Source organism: Sapajus apella, unplaced genomic scaffold (genome assembly GCF_009761245.1).
Source record: "Sapajus apella isolate SASKATOON/1434 unplaced genomic scaffold, GSC_monkey_1.0 scaffold89, whole genome shotgun sequence".
NCBI classification, from domain to species: Eukaryota; Metazoa; Chordata; class Mammalia; order Primates; family Cebidae; genus Sapajus; species Sapajus apella.
This window is the reverse complement of record NW_022437029.1, coordinates 1773622-1792776: the sequence shown is the minus strand read 5'-3', so window position 1 is coordinate 1792776 and position 19155 is coordinate 1773622. Positions and strand designations below refer to the sequence as shown.

Genomic DNA, 19155 nt, shown 5'->3' with positions numbered 1-19155 from the left:
TTCACTCTTGTTACCCAGGCTGGAGTGCAATGGCGCGATCTCGGCTCATCGCAACCTCCGCCTCCTGGGTTCAGGCAATTCTCCTGCCTCAACCTCCTGAGTAGCTGGGATTACAGGCACGCGCCACCATGCCCAGCTAATGTTTTTTTATTTTTAGCAGAGACGGGGTTTCACCATGTTGACCAGGATGGTCTCGATCTCTTGACCTCGTGATCCACCCGCCTCGGCCTCCCAAAGTGCTGGGATTACAGGCTTGAGCCACCGCGCCCGGCGAGACAATATTTTTAGTTGGAATTCTTCTATAAAGAAAAACTTTTCAGCTGGAAATGGTGGTTCATGCCTATAATTCCAGCACTTTGGGAGGCAGAATTGGGAGTATTGCTTGGTCCCAGAAGTTCAAGACCAGCCTGGGCAACATAGTAAAATCCTGACTCTACAGAAAAAAAAAAAAAACTTTTCTTCCTCAATGGGTTAGATTACTCTGAAATATAGTTTTTGTATAGAAAAGTCAGCATATGTTCTTGATTCTTTCTCTCTGACAATTTTTGGAATAAGTTGCAATGGTGACCACTAAAATATATATTTGACTTAGTACATGCAGTTGTAGTTGCAGTTATTTTTCTTTGTGATGCTCAAATTCCCCCACCTTTGGCCAGCGGAAGTGCATTCAAATTGGCTTCTATATTCTACTGGCGTAATCCTAGTAGTCTTTGATAATTACCTTGCTTTCTGACAAAACAAAATGTTTGGGGTTCATCTGGGTTCCTTTAAATGTGAAACTGTATTTAGAGACTACAACCTGGGTACTATGGGTACTCGTTGCTACTAATTAATTGTTCTGAGCTTTTTCAGTGAGCAGAGTACTTGGCCTTGTATCAACGTTTTCCCAGTCTTTTTGGTCTTCTGAAGTTCTTACCTTGTAGATTGCTCAGGAAGGGCTCAAGAAAACAATACTCCTGAGTTTTTGCATATTTATAACTGTTTATCTGCAGTCTTTCTACCTCAAGGTCAATTTGGTTGGATATAAAATCTGCAGCTCATATTTTTTGTCTTTGAATATAGTACATGTGTTATTTCACTGTCTTTTAGCATGAAGTGCTATTTTATAAAAGTCTGAAGGCAATCTGATATTATCCCCTTTTAAAGGACTTTGTCTTTTTGCTTGTATGTCAAAAAAGTTTTTTCTTTTCTTTTGAAGTCTGTAAGTTTTACTATAATATGTCTCAGTGCCAGCTTTCTGGCTTAATTTTCCCAGGATGCAGAACATTTTTTCAATATATAGTTCAAGCCAATTTTTATTTCAGGAACCTTTTCTCAAATGATAAGTTTCAGTGTTTTGCTCCCTTCCTGTGCTTTGGTGCTTGTTTGTGATTCTTCGTAACATGTTAGATCCTTGCCGTTTATTCTCTATCACTTTTCTCTCAAATTCTTTTTATCTTTTTCATTTCTTTTTGATTAAAAAAAGCATTTTAAGAGAAGTGTTAGGTTCACAGCAAAATTCCCACATACCTGCAGCACACTGCATACTCTCTCCCACTATCAAAGCTGCGTTTGCTGTGATAGGAGACTACACCGACACATATCTCCTGAAGTCCGTAGTTTACATTGGTGTTCACTCTTGGTGTTGTGCATGCCGTGGGTTTTGACAAAGGCGTCACAATCTGTATTTACCATTACAGTATCATACAGAGTATTTCCACTGCCCTAAAAACTGTTTTTGCTCCACCTGTTCATCCTTCTATCCCTCCGACCCCCGGCAACCACTGATCTTTTCTTTTTTTTCTTATTTTTTTTTTATTGTCTTATTTTTTCTTTTTCTTCCTTTCTTTTTTTTCTATAGTTTTGTCTTTTCTACGATGTCATATTTGGAACATCTTTTTTGATTTTTAAGATGTTCTTCCTATCTTTTATTTCTCTTAAAACATTGCTAACTATGTTTATTTGCTCTTGTGTTCCTTTTAATCAGTCTTTATTTTCAAAGTATTTTTTGTTCTTTTTTTTTTCAGTACTTTCCTGAGTTCTGTTACAGCTCTTGTCAAATCTTTCTTTTCCTCAATCACTTTATCCTTGATTCTGGTTTATGCTGTTTTTTAATAGCATCTATCATTCTCTTAATTTCCTTTGTCTGGTTTTGAAATGATGGGCCAATTTACATCTGTTCTGTGGGCGTGTCCTTCTGGTGGGTTTCATTATCTGTAGAGACATCATACTCCATCTGATTCTTCCTCGCTCTCTTTTTCATAAAGACTTCGCATGAAATTTGACTGTGCATCTTTTCTGCTGTTCATCTTCTAAGTGAGTTGAATGTGCTTCTACTTTAGAGAGAGGAGACGGAACATGATTTACCCTTTTCTAACTTCACAGTTCTCTAATTCTCTTTTCGGCTGTTTTCTCAAAGTGATAAAAATATATTTGGACTAGTGGTACCTCCTCTGCTTCTCTGCCCTCTTTTCTCTAAACTTTCTCTTTGTCACCACTGTTTCTGTCCTGTGATCAATCTGGATTTTACCCCGAATTGTCTTCACAGTGAGGTGTTGTGTCTTAGAAGGAAGCTTCTTTCATACTAGAAGAAAACATAGGGTAAATCCTCCATGACATTGATCTGGGCAAATATTTTTAAAAGTGTGAACTCAAAAACACAGACCACAGAAGCAAAAACAGAAAAATAAGATTACATTAAAATAAAAAGCTTCTGCACAGCCAAGGAAACAATCAATAGAATGAAGAGACAACCTACAGAATGGAAGAAAATATTTGCAAACCATGCATTCATAAGAGTTAATATCTAAAATACATAAGGAGCTCAAACAACTCAATGGCAAGCAAATAACTCAATGTAAAAATAGGCAAAGGATCTGAATAGATGTTTCTCAAATAGAGAAGGAAGCTTTATTCTGTGAACATCTAGAGTGTGCAGCACCTAGAGTGTCCCTGCACATCAATCTTGTTGCATCTTTGTCCATTTGCTCTCACCCACAAATAGATCCCTGCAGAACCCCCCTTAATTCTTAATTCCAGTTGTTCTCAGACAGGCTCTCCATGCTTTTCAGTGAGCACTTGTTGGTGATTTGGGTGTTTTCATATTCTCAGGGATGTCAGATGTTGTCTGTGGATCTTTAGATTTGCTATCTTATTTGCTGTGTTTTTATGTGAGGACTCGGATAGCCCAAAAAACTACACTGCCACTGCCACCATTTTTCTAGAATCTCAAAAATCTTGATGAAGTTTCTACCATAAGAATAATACATACTCTTTCGTTGGCACATTGACTTCCTCTCTCTAATCTTCCTGCATCCGCTTATCAGAATCCCTGTGATTATATCAGGCCCCGTTGGAAAACCCAGGATAACCTTCGCACCTCAGCATCCTTACTGTAATCCCATCTGCATGATCAGTTGATATTGACATCATGTTCCCTCATGGCAGTGAAGAGGCTGCTGGATCCTTGGCTTCAGTTCTGAGTGCAAGATCCATAAACAAGGCTTTATATCCTGGAGTGGAAAGTATGAAACAATCTATAAACATTATCTGGAATTCTTCTGTAAAAAATATTTGTCCTTTCTCACTCATTAATTTATTTATTCAATCATTTATTTATGACATAGACTCATGGACCTTTATACTTTGGGATATAGTCTAATACTAAATTTTTAAATTTTGTTGCTCAAATGGCTTCAGTTTCGGCCACTGGAAACTTTCAGGTTGGTTGTTTTGTCCCTTTGATTTACCTCCATCATTGTGTGTGTGTGTGTGTGTGTGTACCTGTGTGTGTGTGTGTGTGTGTGCGTGTGTGTGTAGAAAGCCCTGTTGCCACTTGCTCCTTAACATTGTATTTTTTGAGTACTTGCTGGCACTACAAGACACTCCAGGCTTATGGTTTATTTTCCCTGCCTCAGCCTTAGAATCAGCCCTAGTTCCTTTTATTGGACAAAGATATTTGGAAACCAAGATATGGGTGCTTGGTGTGCTCTCTATAATAGGTATCACTGCCAAGCCTTCTTGGTACACAGAGTTAGGAATATGACTCTGCATACACACACACACACACACACACACACACACACACACACACACTCTCTCTCTCTCTCTCTCTCTCTCTCTCTCTCTCTCTCTCTCTCCTACAATCATTTCTGTATCTGTCTACTTGGATATATAAGTAAACATGAGTTTATTGTAATGTCTGATTCCAATCCAGCACCACAGGGTTCATTCTGGTCTTGTGCGGTCTTATTTGTAACTTTTTTTGGACTATTGATAACTCTGGCTTCCATTTTTTTAAGGATTTATCTATGTATTCACTAATTCATACATTCATCCACAGTATAATGTTAATTCTGAATTAGTAAGCCATACCCCCATGTGAAACAAATGTACAATTAGAGTACAGTATTCATGTCACATCTTTTTGTCTTTAGCCTTACTTTCTAATGAAAGCACCATTTTGAAGTTTGCTTAGGTCTTCATTTTACCCAATATCCGTCAGTAAAGCTATGTCACATACTTCTAATATAGTTAGATTCATTTGTCACAATCTTCTTTCCATCCTCGTATGCCCACATTCGGGTTGACATTTTAAAATTTCATACATTACAGTTTATTCTTTGTGGTATACAGTTCTGTGAGTGTGGACAACACATAGTCATATACCCACCATCCCAAAACCGTGTGGAACAGCTCCATCACACTAAAAATTCCCTGCTGTGCTCTCCTTCGTGATCAGCCTCTACACCCCCCAACAACCCTTGTGAACCACTGAGCCGTTTTCCATCATTAATGTGTTTGCCTTTTCCAGAATGTCATACAAATGGAATCTTTTTGCCTTGATCAATTGTTCATTCATTTTCATTGCTGAATAGTATTTGATTATATGGTGAGTGTATAGACTTTTTAATTTATTTTTTAAAATTTTATTTATTTATTTATTTATTTATTTAGAGACAGAGTCTTGCTAGGTTGCCTAGGCTGTCCTTAAACTCTTGGACTCAAATGATTCTTCCTTCTCAGACTCTTGAGTAGCTGGGATTATAGGCACACACACTTTGCCTGCCTATTTATTTATCCATTCACCTATTGAATGATATCATTGCTGCTTCCAGATTTTTGTTAATGATGAATAAAGCTGCTACCAACATTTATATACATGTTTTTGTTTACATATAAGTTTCAAATTCTTGGTTTTTTTGTTTTCTTTTCTTTTTTTCTAGTAGATTGAGTTGGAAAGTTTCAAATTCTTTTAGGTAAATACCTAGGAGTGTGATTGCTGGATCATATGTTAACATGTATGTCTAGCTTTCTAAAAACAACCAAATTGTCTTCTAAAGTGGCTGTACCATATTGCATGTCCACCAGCAATGAATGAGAGCTCCTGTTGCTTTGTGTCCTTAACAGAACCTGGCACTGTCAGTTTCTTGGAATGTGTGCCATCCCCCACATCAGCACCTATTCTCTCTAAGGAAGTCATTGATTGCCTAGAAACATATTCTGGGACTGAAACTTCCATTATGGCAAGAGCTGAAGCAAAAATCATTCCTATTTTTAAATCCAGGTCTTTATTTTTCCTGTGCAAATATGAATGCAGGCATAACTAACAGTTAAGGCTTTTAAAATATACAAATTTTGAGGAGGAAAAGAGGAGAGAGAAAGTGGAAGAAAGAAAGAAGGAAAGAAAGAAAGAGAAAGAAGAAAGACTTATCTTTGAGTAATTTGCAACGCGTTACATAAGTGAAGGATGGAATATTGCAGTCATAATTTGCAATCACAGAACTCAAAAATATAAATCTGTTATAAAATGTTAATGAAGTTATATTTACTGGGGTTTGTTTTTTTAAAAGCTGATTTCTGCAATCTGCAAGCTTTTGGAGAGCTAAAAGCTTTGCCTCGGGATGCAATTCCAAGGGATCTTGAGGCTTCCTCTTCATGGGTAAAGGGGCGGTTTGCGGAGATACATGCCTAATAGTCTCATCTTCTAAAAGTCTTAGTTGTCAGCTTTTTTGGCTTAGGACACCATTCCAGCCTTCAACCTAAAAAGGCTCTCCCTGCACATAGCTCTCCTCCTTGAGTTAGAATAGGTCACCCAGGGTCCTGACTCAAGGATGGAGGATAGGGGTTGTCTTTGGATCTCTTTGGCAAGTGAGAAGGAGGGGATGTCTCTTCTAACTGCGATGCTCTTTTCTGTGAAACAGATTCTGGCTTCACAGTGGCTGGACGGCAAGGAGTCTGGATTTGCTTCACAGATTGGAAGTGACCTCAAGTGGGGCAGCCTTTTTCCATGCTACAGAACTTCTATTTGCCATAGCACTCCCAAAGGCTGGGGTTCCTAGGATCCCAAAGAGCACACAAGGTGATCCCAGATACAGAAATACGTCTCAAACTGTCTTGTGTAAGTTTGAATTTGAGTCACTATTTTGCACCTTCAGCTTCCTGTTATATACTCAATTATCAGGTGGTGGTGGAGTGAAGTTGGGGAGGAGAAAGGTGACTAAATAATCTTTCATTTATAAGAAAATTAGATCAAAAATCCTAAAAACACCTTGTGGATTCCATAAAAAAGTTGTAAGTGTCCTGTGTGCATACTTTCATATATTTGGATTGGGGATACCTCCCACTTTGCAAAGCCCTGCCTGGTGCAGTGTTTCATGTGGACCTCACAATCAAACCTGGCACTTCACTGGGACTGAGACAGAGTCCCATTTTCTAGGTGAAGAAACTGAGGCTCTTTCGGGCAGTCACACAGCTTTCAAACAGTGAGTAGAGCTGGAATTAAACTCTGACCAAGTTCCATGCCATGCAGCTGCAGCCACATAGCATCACCCTGACAGCCAATCCCGTGAAGCAGGAGACAGATGCTGCATTTTCACTGTTGTTTGTCCTCTGTTTTTGTAGCATCCCCAGGAACCTCCCCATTAGCCAGGGGGCTGTCCCCACCACCCTTCACCTGGCTCTCCAGCTGGCTGAGACGCTGCTTCATCTTCATCTGGGTGGCGTTGTACTCAGCCAGGAGCCGTGCAAACCTGGTCTGCAGGATGTCCAGGGAGGTCCCCAGCTGCTCCACCTTCTCCTCAAGGTCCTTAGGGTCCGCCCCTGCCCTAGCCAGCTCCTCATCAATCAGGTTGTCCTTCATCAGGATCTGCCGTCCTTTCTCCTCCAGGGCCTTCTTGGCTTCAGGGTACTCAGTGAGGGCCTCCATGAGATCGTCCTTTGAGAGGCAGAACAGGTCGGAATAGCCAATGCTGCGGATGTTGGCTGTCCTGCGGTTCCCCGACTTGCTCCCCTTGATGTTCAGGATGCTGATCTCCCCAAAGTAGCTGCCGTCGCTGAGGACCACGAACTGGGTGACTCCGTCGTCAGCCACCACAGCCAGCTTGCCCTCGTTGATGATGTACATCTCCTTCCCAATGTCCCCCTTCTTGCAGATATAATCCCCAGGGCTGAACACGGTGGGCCGCAGCTTTAGCACCAGCTCCACCAGCAGCCCGGCCTCGCAGTCCTGGAAGATGCGGACCTTCTTCAGTGTGTCCAGGTGCACATTGATGGCGATCTCGGCCTTTAGCTTGTCTGGAAGGCTCTTGAGCACCTCCTTCTCATCCACTGTCTTCTTGTTGGCCCACAGGTAGTCAAACCACCGGATAACCCGTGTCTCCAAGTCCTTGGTCACCTTGCGGAACTGCATGTACTGCTTGATGGAGTCAATCTTGGCCTGGAACTCTGCCCGTGAGGCGTTCATATTCGAGATCATGGAACCCACATTGCCCACAATGGTGGCAAAAATCAGAACACCCACCAAGAAGTCTATGACCACAAAGAGATACTCCGCGTCTTTCACGGGAGGTGGGGTCTCACCAATGGTGGTGAGGGTCAAGGTGGACCAGTAGAGGCTGTAAATATACTTCCTGGAGAGGCGCCCATGCTCTGGGATTGAGATGTTTGGGTAGACCCAGGAGTCTGTCCCAAAACCAATGAACTTGGAAATGGCAAAGTAGATGCAGGCATTCCAGTGGATGATGATGAGAATGTACAAGACCAAGTTCCCAATCCTGAATATATTGGGATAGTTGGTCCTTGTCTCTGTGCGGTCAAAGAATTCGAAGAGCCGGGCAAACTTCAGTAGGCGGTTGAACCTCAGTTCTGGGTAGTTCATGCCCACCTGTAAGTAAGCCAAGTCGGTGGGGACCAGGGACAACATATCCAGCTTGAATTGTGTGGTCATCCTGTAATGCTGCCACAGCCTGTCAGTATCACTGACCATTAAGCCTTGCTCGAGAAAACCTATAGAAGAAGATGGAGGTCACTTGGGCATCACAGAGGCTGACTTTTTATGACCATTGCACAAAGAAAGGTATTTTACATCATGGCTACACAATATGCAGTGGTACATATACAATAGAAATGATTTTAAAACACTTACCCTTACTGCAGGAAATGCACTCTGATGTTTTCTATTCTACAAGGTTCTAATCTATTCTACTGAATTTTTTAAAAACATAGGATGATTGGGTAAGTTTGAATATAAATTAGGTATTAGGTGATAACAAGGCATGATTTATTAAATTTTAAAAGATAAATGGAAATTATATATATATTTTTAAAAAGGATCCTTTAAAGTTAGAGCTACATGTTGTAAATCAAAAACTGATGGAGGGCCAGGCACGGTGGCTCACACCTCTAATTCCAGCACTTTGAGAGGCCAAGGCAGGCCGATCACCTGAGATCAGGGGTTTGAGACCAGGCTGGGCAACATCGTGAAACCCATCTCTACTAAAAATACAAAAATTAGCCAGATGTGGTGGTGCACCCCTGAATCCCAGCTTCTTGGGAGGCTGACACACAAGAACCACTTGAACCTGAGAGGCGCAGGCTGCAGTAAGCCAAGATCGCACCATTGCACTTCAGTCTGGGCAACAGAGTGAGACTCTGTGTCAAAAAAAAAAAAAAGTGATGGAGGCAGATCTTAATTGATTTAGAGGTTTACCAAGGTTGAAGGTGCACCTAGGAGAAAGAAACACAAGTCACAGTAGGATTTGTGGCCCGTGCTTTTTCCAAAGAGAGTTTTGAGGACATTAATACTTAAAGGGGACAGAGTAGGCAGGAGGGGAAGGAAGAAAGAAAAGAAAGGGTGGGTAGGCAATGAGGCCAGTGGTTACATTCTTGTGAGGCTTTGATTAGCACTCAGTGAATCTACATGTGAAAAGAGGGGAGTGGAAGAAAAGTAAACTATGCAATCTACATTTGACATAAGATAAAGTAGGCATGTGAAATTACAGCTGTCTGTTTGGGAAGAAGAGGAAGGCAGTTTTTGCATGACTCAGTTCCCAAGCATTAACTTTTCCCTTTGGCACAGTGAGTTTGACTAACGGAGACTTTCCATTTTCTATTCAAAATGCGAAAGTGCTCACTGCCTGGGGTTGGTTCAGGCCGGCCAGGAAAAGAGTGGATGAAACAAAAAAGCAAAAACAGAAACAGGAAAATGAAGCAAGAAAAGGGTGGATGAAACAAGAGAAGAAAGAGATGAAACGAGATGAGCAGCATGTTGATAACAACTGGAGCTGGGAGAGGGTACACAGGGATTCATAACACTATTCTCTCTGATTCTGCGTATGTTTGAAAATATTAATAATAAAAATGTAAAACACGCAGCCACGGCCTCCCAACTTGATATCACCAGTCAGCAGTGGGGTGCAACCTGCCTTTTGAAAACACCTTGCAGTAACACAGTTCTCCTTGGTTACAGATGACTGTTACCCAAGGGGCTTTTAAAATATATGAAGTTCAGGACCCACCCCCAAAGAATCTGACTGGTCTGGACATGGGCTGGACTCCTACAGCCGAAACATTATGATGGGTTAAATCAATCAAGGAGGCCATGACCTGCATTCTTTTCTGTTTTTACATTTTCAAACATGCACGGAGGTAGAGAGAATAATAGAATTAATCCTTTTAAAATTGTGGTGAGCATCAGAATTTCCCTGAGGGCTGTGTGAAACACAGAGTGCCAGCCACCCTACAACTCAGAGTTGGTGCCTGGAGGTTGGGTGCAAATCTAGCAAGTTCCAGGTGATGCTAGGACGGCAGGTCCTGGCCACTGAGGCTAGACTGCAGGCAAGACGCCCCCCTCTGTTCAAACTGAAAATCTAGTGTCCATCACAACAAAGAATAGCCCGCTTCTCAGCCCCCAGTCCTTCTTAGCATTATTTGTTATACACGAGTTACTGAGGGCCTTGATCTTTATGTAGCCTCCTGTGCCTCCAGCCTCCTCACACTTCTTTAAGATGTGTTCTCTCTTTTAATTATGTTTTCCTTGGGGTGTGATTCCTGTGCCTCCCTCTCTCCCAGCGTCCTGCTGAATCTTGGCTTGCTTAAGATACTACCCAAGCACAAGTGAGGAAGGAGACCCTTAATCCTCCTTAGCCTTCTACATTGCATCTCAAAAGGAGAAGTTAGAAGTCAGCCAGAGTAGGGACCGGTTGGCACCGCCAGCCAGGTTAAGGATAATTCCCCTACTGCTAACCACAATCTCATCTATAGATCAAGGATATGGCATGGAGGAATCTTTCCGGAAGTCATTGTTTTTACTAAAACATGATTAGACCTCCACCTAAGTCAAGTACCCCACACCTGCTTCATGGATCAAGACCCTTTCACATGTAATTCTAGAGTTGTAAGCCCAGGACCCTTTCACATGCAACTTCTAGAGTTGTAAGCCTTCAAAAGGGAAAGGATTTTCTTTGTTGGGGAGCTCAGCTGTTAGGCATCTATGCCGCCACAACTCCCGGCCGAATAAATCACCACTTCCTTCCCAGTTCGGTGTTCAAGAGGTTTGTTTCTCTGACTTCCCTGCTTCACAAGAGGTAGGGGATTAATGTCTGAGTAAGGGTGTCTCATCCCACTGAAGCTGGGCTGAGACCAGGGACCATCAACCTAATGGGTCACTTACAGAGCTTGTGTATCTCTGGAGTTTAACATGACTGCAGCAGAGGGGCAGATGACCAGGGCTGGCTAGGTCACCTGGACAAGCCTCAGGCTGTATATCTGAGGTCTTCGAAGTTATGATGCTAGACGTCGGTGTGGAAGCAAAAGGGGGACCAGCCTGGCATGGCTGGGTAGTAACCGTGGCAAATCACTTGGTGTCTCTGACGCTGGTTTCTAAATCAGCAAGCTGGAGGTTATCATGCCTGCACTTCTCGTCTCATGCGGTGGTTCTAATGAAGAAGCAAGACGTGCTTGAAATGCTTTGTATATGGAACGACATGGGGGTTGGCTACTGTGATCTGGTGGTGTCTACATCAACAGCTATGACATAGAATTATTTTATCTTTTTTTTTTTTTTTTTTTTTAGACAAGGTCTCACTTTGTCACCTGAGGCCATGACTCCCTGCAGTCTCGACCTCCTGGGCTCAAGCAATTCTCTCACTTCAGCCTCCTGAGTAGCTAGGACTATAGGTACACACCAGCATGCCTAGCTATTTATTTATATATATTTTTGTAGATACAAGATCTTGCTGTGCTGTGCTGGCTAGCCTGGAACCCCTGGCCTCAAATGGCCCTTCCGTCTTGGCCTCCCAAAGTGCTGGGATTACATGTGTCTGCACCCACACCTGGCCTGGCACAGTTTTTAGTTCAAAAATCTTGGAGGCAAAAGGCAGAGCCTCTACCAGCTTAGGCAGTATCTTTGTGCAGATTAGAAAAAGGTATTCCAAGGACACACAGTTCAGCACCTAAGAAATGAGTGGGTGGGTATCCTTCCCCATCCCCAACCAGAGGTGATTTGAAGGACGTTCTCATTCACCTGGGCCCTATTTCAGATTTTCGTTCTTCATATGTTAAAACTTCTCTGAAAGCCATGGAGTAACATGTCCTGGATCCTCTGACTGTCCAAGAAGAGAAACTCCAAGATTGCCTGAGCTCTCCTTCCTGCTCACCCCAGTACTGAGTAGTGAGAGCGAGAGAGGTCCTTTGAGATTGCAGTTCAGCCTGTCTCACTCTGTCACCCAGGTTGGAGTTCAGTGGCATGATCTTTGCTCACTGCAACCTCCACCTCCTGGGGTTCAAGTAATTCTCTTGCCTCAGCCCCTCAAGTAGCTGGGATTACAGGCACATGCCACGGGCCTCAGCTTATTTTTGTATTTTTAGTAGAGATGGGGTTTCACCATGTTGGCCAGGCTGGTCTTGAACTCCTGGGCTCCAGTGAACTATCTGCCTTGGCCTCCCAAAATATGAGCCACTGTGCCAGGCCCGGCCTGCTTACTTCAGAGGCGATGAAAACGAGGCCCAGAGAGACAGCCTGACTTGCTCAAGGTCACACAGCTTGTTGGAAGAGCAGAGCCCAGAGCTTAGGTGTCCTGGCCCCTGCTCAGTGTCCTGTCCAAGGGTACTGTGTAGAGGGGCTTGAGGCAGCACCACCTACCCTCATGGTCAGCGGTCCGTACATCTGCCTGGCCTCTCACGGCCAAAGGTAGATAACGTCCCATGTACCGTGCTGGGTCTCTCAGAACACTCTTGGGGGCGCCATGGTCCCCTCCCCAGGCCCAGGGCACACCCACCTGTTCGAGCTCTCACAAACACATCCAAGACATAAAGGACATCTGCCGAATAGTCCAGGACCAGCCACAGCATCAGGTATTCGGACTGCAGCTCATCAAAACAGGCCCTAAACAAGCCAAATGGGAGATGACGCCTGTGTGTGTGTCTGGAGCACGGACCGCCCACGTGTGGGCACAGGCTCTGTGCTGAAGTCGCGGGTCACGTCATCCGGGAATGGCCCTGCCTGCCTGCGGTGTCACTACCTCAGCGTAATCACCCCAGCTTCTGACGAGGCAACACTGTCTCTGAGAGACTTTTCTGTCCCACAGTCACAGAGCTCCGGAGAAGAGCTGGGACTGACCCCAAAGAGCGGCTCCATTGTCCCTCAGCAGAGAGCCATAAGATCCCAGGAGGTACCGTTTTCTAGGCCTCACTGGCAGAGTCAGGTAAAGGGGCTAAGGACTTACTCTTTCTGGGGTCAAATTTCGACAAAAATAGGAGAATTTCAGAGAAATTAAAAATGGAACAGACAGTAAATATTTTCCACCTTCTCGATCTTTCTGCTGTTTCCCACACAGGCAGCACCCTCAGCTCTCTTTCTATCCTCATGGGCCCAGCAGCCTGTCCCTGCCATCCACCTGCAGCTTGCTCAGCACCCCAAAGTGTCCTGCCCACCTGGAGGAGAACAGTGCCCAGCTCTGCCTCCCCAGAGCCCTCGTGCACCAGAGAGCAGCAGCGTGCCCAAGAACCCCATCCTGCCCGCTCACTAGGACACGCTCCAAGTTCTTCCACTTTTCACCTACCCTGGAAGCCCTCCGAAGGGCAGGAGATCACTGTTTGCTCAGATAATAGAGAGCCTCTGTTTCCACATGGATGGCATCCCTGATGTGCTGCATGATCTGGAATGCCCAAACTCACCAAATAGCCTCTTAGAGCAGTGGCTCTCTGACTCGCCTCTGCACCCTTATTTTGTGTGCTGGCTCAGGAGAGCCCCAAAGGCATCATCTCTTCTCGCATGCATCTGGCCCCACACAGCTCAGAAGAGCCGAGGCCTGCCTCTGCACACTGGTCCTGCACACTTGCTTAGGAAGTCCCCTAAGCCCTCCTGTGTACCCTCAGAAGAGCAGCAGCAGCCTACCTTGCATCGGTGTCCTGGAGCAGGCCTGCTGGGAAGGCCCCCCAAGCCCCTTGCTTACCTAGAGAGAGCAGCAGGTCATCCCACCTCCCACTCTGCAGCTTGTAGCCTGCAGGCTTCCTCAGAAATGCCCCAAAGTCCCTGCCTGCCCCGCCCCCCCGGCCCCCTAGCAGCAATTCCTTGCATCCTTGGTGGGCAGCGTGCTCAGCAACATTCCCTCTGGTATCCCCACCCTGGAGGCATGCTCAGAAAAGCCCAGGCCCCTGGCTTCCCCTGAGAGGAGCAGCATCTCTCCCCTCTGCGTTCACAAACAGCAGGTTTCCTAGGAAAGGCCCTCAATTCCTCTTCTGTTTATAAGAAGAGTAGCAGCGGCTGGGGGCGGCCAGCACTTTGGGAGGCCGAGGTGGGTGGATCATTTGAGGTCAGCAGTTCAAGACCAGCCTGGCCAAGATGGTGAAACCCTGTCTCTACTAAAAATACAAAAAAAATTAGCCTGGCGTTGTGACGCACCCCTGTAGTCCCAGCTAGTCAGGAGGCTGAGGCAGGAGAACCGCTTGAACCTGGGAGGTGGAGGTTGCAGTAAGCTGAGATTGCACCACTGGACTCCAGCCTGGGCAACAGAGTGAGACTCCATCTCAAAAAAAGATGGAAAAAAAAAAAAAAAAAAGAGTAGCAGCTTCCCCCTGCCTCCCTGCCCTGCAGCATGTTCAGAACCGCCCACTTATGCCTCCGAAGAGCAGCAACTGCCCCGCATCCTCCTCGTACCACCCACTTGAGGGGGCCCCACAGTGCTGGAGCCTGGCTGTCCACCTGAAGCTCAGTTCCCACCCATGCTTCGGAGCACCCTGTTGGTCCTCTTGGGAAACCTTCTATTTCTAAAAGGAGAAACTGAGGCACAAGAGCTAAGTGGCGGCCGTGAGGGACCCAGGCCTCAGGCCTCGTGAGTGAGAGTTGGAGCTCTGCTTCCTGGGCCTGGTGCTCTGGTTCCCTCCTTTCCGCTGCCCCTCCCACCCCTGTCGCTTACCTGCAAATAAGCAGACACCAGTTATAGAAGACGGGCAGGGCAATGGCGGTCAGCCAGTGATAGTACAGGTTGCTGGAGGGATCCACCACAAAACCATCCTTCTTCTCCTTCTTCTTCCTGGAAACACACAGACACAAACAGCACACTGTGCTGCAAGCCTGCAGTTTTGGAGGGTTTTAGAGATCCGGATTTGCTTAGAGACCATAGGGCAATTTTAGGCTGAAGCCCAAGATGTGGCTGTCCATGACAGGGTCCTCTTAGTTTCAAGGGAGTCACATTAGGAGTCCCTGTAGGGGAAGACAGGCTGGGAGGGAGGGTAGACTCTGGAGGTCCTTCTCTCCCAGCTCAGTCCCAGGAAGTCATGGTCGACTATAAGGTCAGGATGATGACGACTGGGCGCAGTGGCTCACGCCTGTAATCCCAGCACTTTGGGAGGCTGAGGTGGGCAGATCACGAGGTCAGGAGATCGAAACCATCCTGGCAACATGGTGAAACCCCATCTCTACTAAAAACACAAAAATTAGCTGATTGCAAGCTAATTTTGCAAGCTTCCTGAGGCCTCCCCAGAAGCAGAAACTGCTGTGCTTTCTGTACAGCTTGCAGAACCTCAAGCCAATTAAACCACGTTTCTTATGAATTACTGAGTCCCAGGCATTTCTTTATAGCAATGTGAGAATGGACTAACAGACTTGGCCAAAGTCACAAAGCTCTAAGGTAACTGAGTTGGGAAACAGATGTTCTTAACAAGTATATGTACATATAAAATATATTTGTCAGTCTATGTATTCAATATACATGCCCAGGAAGAAGATGGAAGTGTATTTGCCAACATGTTAAGAGGGGCTATCTCTGATGGTGGAATTCCATGGTTAGCATAGCATGAAGTGCAATTTTTGTGTGTATGCTCCTGTGTGCTTTTCCTGCTTTTCAAGTTTTCAGCAAGCATATTTCAATAAAGTGAATAGGAATAAATGTTATTAAAACCATTAAATGAAAAGAGCAAGGAAAGTTACCCCTCCTCTGTCCTCCAGGGTGACAGGAACTCTGGTGTTTTCAGCCACTGGAGTCTTAATGTCAAGACACCAGCAGAGGGCACTGCCCTCAAGCTTATTGGGTGAGATTTGCCCTGCAGTTTAATCACATTGGGCTCAGCTTGCCTTGTGCAAGATATGTGGCCCTGGATTACAGGCCTCTTGGCCTTTCCTCTGGCTAACCAAACAGCTGAGGGCCTAGGAAGGACCCAGCACCACCCAGCTGCATCCCCAAATCCATCCAGCACTGCCCCAAAAGAACCCTACACAGAGCTGCAAAATGATGCTGGTTTTGGCTGGGAACAGTTTGATGGAGGAGGGAAAAATTATTCAGGACCAATGAGAACAAGTGAAAATGACAGAAATGGAGTAGAAGAGTGGGGGAAGGTGTTCATAAATAATTACTTTTTTGTGCCCAGGTGTCCTTATTTTGGGACAGTTCCCAGTTTTGTCCCTTGGTTCTTGGCTTCAGAGTGGACCTGTGAAGCGAGCCCATTTATGGAAAGATTGAAGAGCCAGGTGCAGCCAATGCTGCCCACCTACATCCTTGCCCACACCCCAGCCCCAGTCCAAGGACACCTAGAAATCCCCAGGGCCTGTCCGTGGTTTCAGTAGCTGGAGCCTTTCCCTGTCTGAAAGACTTGATACTGTGGCTGCAAGGGTGTCTAGTGTCAGGTTTGGCTATAAGTTGAACACACATCACTCTAGCTATTGCTTTGTAGATAAAATCATCTCATTTTTCTTTATGGCTGGCATTTAGGTCTCTGGATTTGATGTCCAAGTTTATGCAAACAAAAGACATGCTTCCTTCATGGAGAGAAATAGAAAAAAGTTTTATCTGAGGAACAAAAAGAGAAATAACAAGAAAAACCCCTGGCACATTTCTCTGTCAATCGGACGTCAAGAAATCGGTGTTTCTCACTGGTATCATGATTTTTTCCTAATCTCCAAGTAAGCCTCCCCCTCCCCAATAGTGCCATACTCTTCCTAATCCGCCACCTTAGGATTTGGTGACGGAACGGAATTACAGCAGGTCACCCTCTCAAGAGGCTATTCTCTGGACATATTTAAATTGCCTTTTTCCACTGCTCTGATTATGCCACCAAATTGGCCCAAATTGGCCTTAAGACAAGGGCATTTCACTGGGATACAAGAGCCTAAGGTTGTAGAATAAAAAAATGCCTTTGCATCATTAAGGAGAATCTCCACTGTTCTGTCAAGGAGCTCCAGTTCTGCACCCTCAGATATATCGTGGTATAGAGTGCTAAAGCTTAAAGCATTTATCTGATCCAATTCCTTTGCTTCATAGATGAGAAAAATGAGAGCCAAAGAGATCAAACAACTTCCCTCCCCAAGAAATCATACAGACTTCATCCCTCCCCCACTTCTGTTCACAGGGATGGATTTCCAACGAAAGGAACAGGATTCTAAAATATTCTACTGGTGTTCTGGGAGGGGGAGCAGGAGCACTCGGGAGAAAGGCCAAGTGAGGCTTCTACGGGGTGGCGGGCGCGGGGCCTGGGGAGGGCTCTGCTGGGCTGGTACTTACTCCTCCTCCTTGTTGTTGCTGGTGTTAGTGTTGTGTTTGGCCAGGGGCCAGGCGCTGCAGGGAGGTAGAGAGAACAGCAAGGGTCTGAACTCAGATTCCATTCCTTGCGGTCATTTTCCCAGGGGATTACCATGCGCCCCCCCCCCAACCCCACTGCTCCCAGCCTTTGCACTCACAGCCTGAAGAATACGGGATGGTATTGTCAAGGCCAAAATGCTTTGTGATTAGTTAGCTTAGGTAAAAGCCTTGGGGGAAGAGAGGGTGAACATGGCTAAACTGAGGCTTTTGAAAAAATGAAGATTCAGCCGTTTGAGTCCCTTCCAGCTTCCCTGCCTCACATTCCACTCAATTTCCTTCTGCTCCACCCTGGGTGGGGCTACGTGCCAGGCACTAAGAGTGGCACAGAAATGGACCCCTGTGGCCTCTGCCCTCGGCACTTCCAGGCCTTTTGGGTGGAGGAGGTCTTGCACCTTTTGCCCAGGATGGAAGCAGCCCGCAGCTGGAGCAGCAGCGACTTGCTCCCTCAGCTGCAAAGTCTCTTCCAAATAGCTGGACAAGTAATTGAGCATAGGCAGGATTATTGCTGTTTTCAGTTTATTTAAAGTTGCATTTTGCAGTACTTCATGGTGTTCTATAGGAAGAGGTTCTGCCAGAACACATTTTCGACATGGCTGGGTTAAGAAAGCCAGGCAGCCTCGCAGGGCACCTCACATGGCTGGATTAAGAAGCAGACTCTTCACAGGAGACCACAGTGACTGGAGCCTGAGGCAGGTGACACCCCCACCTGAGTCCCGGGGCGCTTCTTCCACGATGCTGGATGTCCAGCCAAATAAACGCCAAATATGACCTCAGCTCATCCTGCCCAAATCTCCCTCTCCCCATCTAATATATGGCCATAACCGCTTATTTCTGGATTGGTTCTGCTCATCTGAAAATCTCCCAGGAACTGGAAACACCGTGGGATTGTGAAGAAGGGAAGGCTTGGCTCTGTGGGGTGCAGCGGCTGTATGTTCACCATGCCTCTGTGCCCTTAACCCCACAAAGCCAAACCCACACAGGAGAACTAGGACCTGTCTCTGTATACACTTGGCTTTGCAGTGGAGACTTTGCCTCCAGAAAAATTCAAAATCCTCACCCTCTGGAAGCTCTGCTGATTCACTGACACCATCCACACCACCGCAACCATCTGCCCATCCTGACCCTGCCCGTGAGTGATGGATCAGATGTCTGTGGGGTGGTTGGGGTCTGCCCTGGATGTGGTCCTAGCTCAACTCCCCCGTTCGTCTGGTCCCACTGGGAAATGGACAGATAGTCTAACATTCATCTCTAAGGATGTAAGAAGGTAATTTGGTCAATTTAAATAAGGAAGTCTTTGCTTGCCCAAAAGGAATTAAACCAGTCAGGCTGGCTTGCTAAGAAACCTCTTCCCCCTACCCCCTCCATCTCCACTTTGACCTCTTTCTTACCTGTCTACCTCCTTGTCTTTCTGTCTCATGGTGCTCCCCGAGGGGACTGGATGCCCAGCCCTGGGAGCCCAGGACGTCCCTGCACTTCTCTGGGCCAGTGTCCAGGCCCTCTCCAGCCTCCTTCCCACAGCCCAGGAAACCCAAGGGTTTGCGGTCGGAACGCATGTGAAAACTCTGGCATTGCCAGCTCAGCCAGGGATTCTCACGCCTTTCCCTGCGTGTCCTAAAGCAGTCACTGGCAAGACGTGTCCTTGAGCTCTCATATTCTATCTTAAAAATGATTATGCAGTTTGCCATCCCCTGCATAATCTATGACATACAAATACCCACTGTCACTCCACACAAATATGGAATTCAAATGGACACTCCAGAAAGAGCCACTGGTTTTCCCCGAGACTTCATCACCTTCCCGCCCCAGGGACCCTCATATGCCC

At 45.7% G+C, this 19155-nt stretch overlaps 1 protein-coding gene across 1 annotated transcript in view; it reads right to left on the bottom strand.

Annotated features, from left to right (window-relative positions):
* Positions 1–5530: 5530 nt before the first annotated feature.
* CNGA3 (cyclic nucleotide gated channel subunit alpha 3) overlaps positions 5531–19155 on the bottom strand; it is a 63624-nt gene continuing 49999 nt past the window's right edge. The window contains exons 5-8 of the mRNA XM_032255363.1: positions 17256–17309; positions 14676–14792; positions 12537–12643; positions 5531–8265 (exon numbers count right to left, since the gene is read on the bottom strand). Coding sequence (XP_032111254.1) covers positions 6854–8265; positions 12537–12643; positions 14676–14792; positions 17256–17309 — 1690 coding nt within the window. The 3' untranslated portion in view covers positions 5531–6853. The remainder of the gene's footprint in view (positions 8266–12536; positions 12644–14675; positions 14793–17255; positions 17310–19155) is intronic.